The sequence below is a fragment of the Cebus imitator genome, unplaced genomic scaffold, assembly GCF_001604975.1.
Source record: "Cebus imitator isolate Cc_AM_T3 unplaced genomic scaffold, Cebus_imitator-1.0 Scaffold331, whole genome shotgun sequence".
NCBI classification, from domain to species: domain Eukaryota; kingdom Metazoa; phylum Chordata; class Mammalia; order Primates; family Cebidae; genus Cebus; species Cebus imitator.
The window spans coordinates 1,307,675-1,310,775 of NW_016107646.1; the positions used below are offsets into that span (position 1 = coordinate 1,307,675).

At 38.9% G+C, this 3,101-nt stretch overlaps 1 protein-coding gene across 1 annotated transcript in view; it reads left to right on the forward strand.

Moving 5' to 3' along the window:
- Positions 1-3,101, forward strand: part of VPS13B (vacuolar protein sorting 13 homolog B) — an 829,147-nt gene that overhangs the window by 117,505 nt on the left and 708,541 nt on the right. The window contains exon 14 of the mRNA XM_037730112.1: positions 406-575. Within this exon, the coding sequence (XP_037586040.1) occupies positions 406-575 (170 nt within the window). The remainder of the gene's footprint in view (positions 1-405; positions 576-3,101) is intronic.

A 3,101-nucleotide genomic window follows, 5' to 3' on the forward strand; every position in this document is an offset into this window, starting at 1 on the left:
CGGGGCGCCGACAAAGCAGCCGCGCGGGGCAAAGCCGCGGCACTGGCCGGCACGGCCGCGCTGGCCGAAACAGCCGCGCTGGTGACCGTGGAGCACCTCTGCCCGGGAATTTCCTAGTCTGTGGGCAATAAAAACACGGCGTCCACTCACCCTCTGCGCTTTCACTGAGAGCTGCAATCCTGAGCTGTTCCTAAACGGCCATCTTGGATCCACCCCCGAGTAACTTATATTTGTTAAAGGTAACATATTTGTAAAAGGTACATTTGTTATTGTTTTATACCTGCTTCATTGTTGAAAAACAGGATTTGACCTTATAGTTTAGAGATCTAATTAATTCATTTTTCATTCGTTTAAGACAATTATTTAAAAACATTCTTTACTACATTTTTATCATTTTAATTTTAGATATTAAAGATGAAAATGAAGCAATACTGAATCCTGAAGACGTGGCTTTTCTAGAGGAATATATTCCTACTCGACATACAAGTGTTACTCTCCTCAAATGTACTTGCACAATTTCCATGGCTGAATTCAACTTGCTGGACCATTTGCTACCTGTCATTATGGGAGAAAAGGTATATTTTGTGATTCACTACATTTTTCCCCCTCTTATATGGATTTTTTTTTTGGTCATTTAATAAAAGAATATCTGCAGCTGGTCACAGTGGCTTAAGCCTGTAATACTGGCAACTCAGGAGGCTGGGGCAGGATGCATACTTGAGGCTAAGAGTTTCAGGCCAACCTAGGCAACATAGCAAGACCCTGTCTCTAAAAATAAAAAAAAAAAAAATTAGGCACTGTGGCACATGCCTGTAGTCCTGACTCTTCAGGAGGCCGAGGTGGGAGGATTGCTTGAGCCCAGAAGTTTTAGGCTGCAGTAAACTATGATCACAGCACTACATGTCAGCCTGGGTGTCAGAGTGAGACCCTGTCTCAATTAAAAAAAAAAAGAAAAAGATAAAAGAATCTGCTTATATAGTTATCCATAATGAAGTAAAAGCAATGTAAAAATTTTTGTGAACTATAAATGAACCATGTTAATTTTTAAAATATAATTTTAAATTTATATTTTTAATAAAATAAACTTAAGCTGAGAGTGTTTAAAAAATGTTGAAGAATATGGGCCTAGAAGTCAGACCATATACTAGCTATAATGCCATGGACAATTACTTTATATCTCTAAGCCTTGTTTTCCTTTTCATTCCATATAATGTTCAGGGGTCCCCAACCCTGGGATGTTGACCAGTTACTGGTCATTTGCCTGTTAGGAACTGGATTGTAAAGAAGGAGGTGAATGGCGAGTGAGCGAGCATTACCACCTGAGCTCTGCCTCCTGTGAGATCAGCAATGGCATTAGATTCTCATAGGAGCACTAACTCTATTGTGAACTGTGCATGCAAGGGATCTAGGCTGTGCACTCCTTATGAGAATCAAATGCCTGATAATCTGAGGTGGAATAGTTTCATTCTGAAACCATACCCCTTCTCCTGGATCTGTAGGAAAATTGTCCTCCATGAAACTAATACCTGATGCCAAAAAGGTTGGGGTCCGCTGACAGTGATGGTCATAGAAATAAAGGTGTCCTAACTTTAAAGAAGAAGTTATGGCAGGGAATTAACTGTATGTATTAACTTTGTATTTATTTATTTTTATTTTTTATTTTTTCTGAGATGAAGTCTCACACTGTCGCCCAGGCTGGAGTGTAGCATTGGGATCTTGGCTTACTGCAACCTCTGTCTCCTGTGTTCAAGCAATTCTCTGCCTCAGCCTCCCAAGTAGCCTCCAAGTAGGCGCCTGCCGCCATGCCCAGATAATTTTTGTATTTGTAGTTGAGACAGGATTTACCATCTTGGCCAGGCTGATCTTGAACTCCTGACCTTGTGATCCACCTGCCTCAGCCTCCCAAAGTGCTGGGATTAGGGGCGTGAGCCACAACGCCCAGCTGCATTAACTTTATTTTTGCTTCCAATTGGCCACTCATAATTAAGTACTGTAGTGTGTTATGATTAAGAGACCATGTAGAGAAAATGGAGACAATTAAAATATGTTTGCACTTGGTCACTTTGTTTTTGCTATCATCTAATTTTTTAAATAGCATTTTTTAGAGCAATTTTAGATTCACAGAGTGGAGTGAAACGTACAGAGATTTGTCACAAACTCAACCCCATATGCATAGCTTTCCCCCATTGTCAACATCCCTCAACAGAGTAGTATGTTCGTTATAATTGAACCTATCTTGACACGTCATTTTCACACGAAGTCCACAGTTTACATTAGGGTTCACTCTTGGTGTTTTATGTTCTATGACTATTGACAAATGTATAATTTTCTACTATAACAGTATCACATAGAGTAGTTTCAATTCTCCCAAAATTTTTTGTGCCCTGCCTATTCATCCCCCCATCTCCCTAACCACTGGCAGCCACTGATCTTTTTATTGTCTCCATAGCTTTGCCTTTTCTAGACTGTCATATAGTTTGAATCATATAGTATGTAACCTTTTACATTGGTTTCTTTCACTTAGTAGTGTGGATTTAAGGTTCCTCTTTGGCTTTTCATGGCTTGATAGCTGATTTCTTCTTTGCACTTACTAATATTCCATTATGGATGTACCACAATTTACTTATCCCTTCACCTACTGAAGGGCATCTTGGTTGCTTTCAGGTTTTGAGAGTTATGAGTAAAACAGTCATATACATCCACATACAAGTTTTGGTATGGGCATTTTTTCAACTGCTTTGGGTAAATACCAAGGAATGTGATTGATGGATTGTATGCTAAAACTATGTTTAGTTTTGTGAGAAGCTGCCAAATTGTCTTTCAAAGTGGCTGTATGATTTTGCATCCCTGCCAGCAATGAATATGTTGCTCCACATCCCTACCAACATTTGATGTCAGGACTTTGATTCTTTGCGATTCTAAGAGATGTGAATTGTTGTCTCATTGTTTGATTTTTATTTCTTTGATGACATAGGGTGTGGAACATCTTTTCATATGCTTATTTGCCATCTGTATATCTTCTTTGGTGAGGTATCTCTTCAGATCTGTTGCCTGCTTTTTTTTTTTTTTTTTTTTTTTTTTTTTTTTTTTTTTTTTTTTTT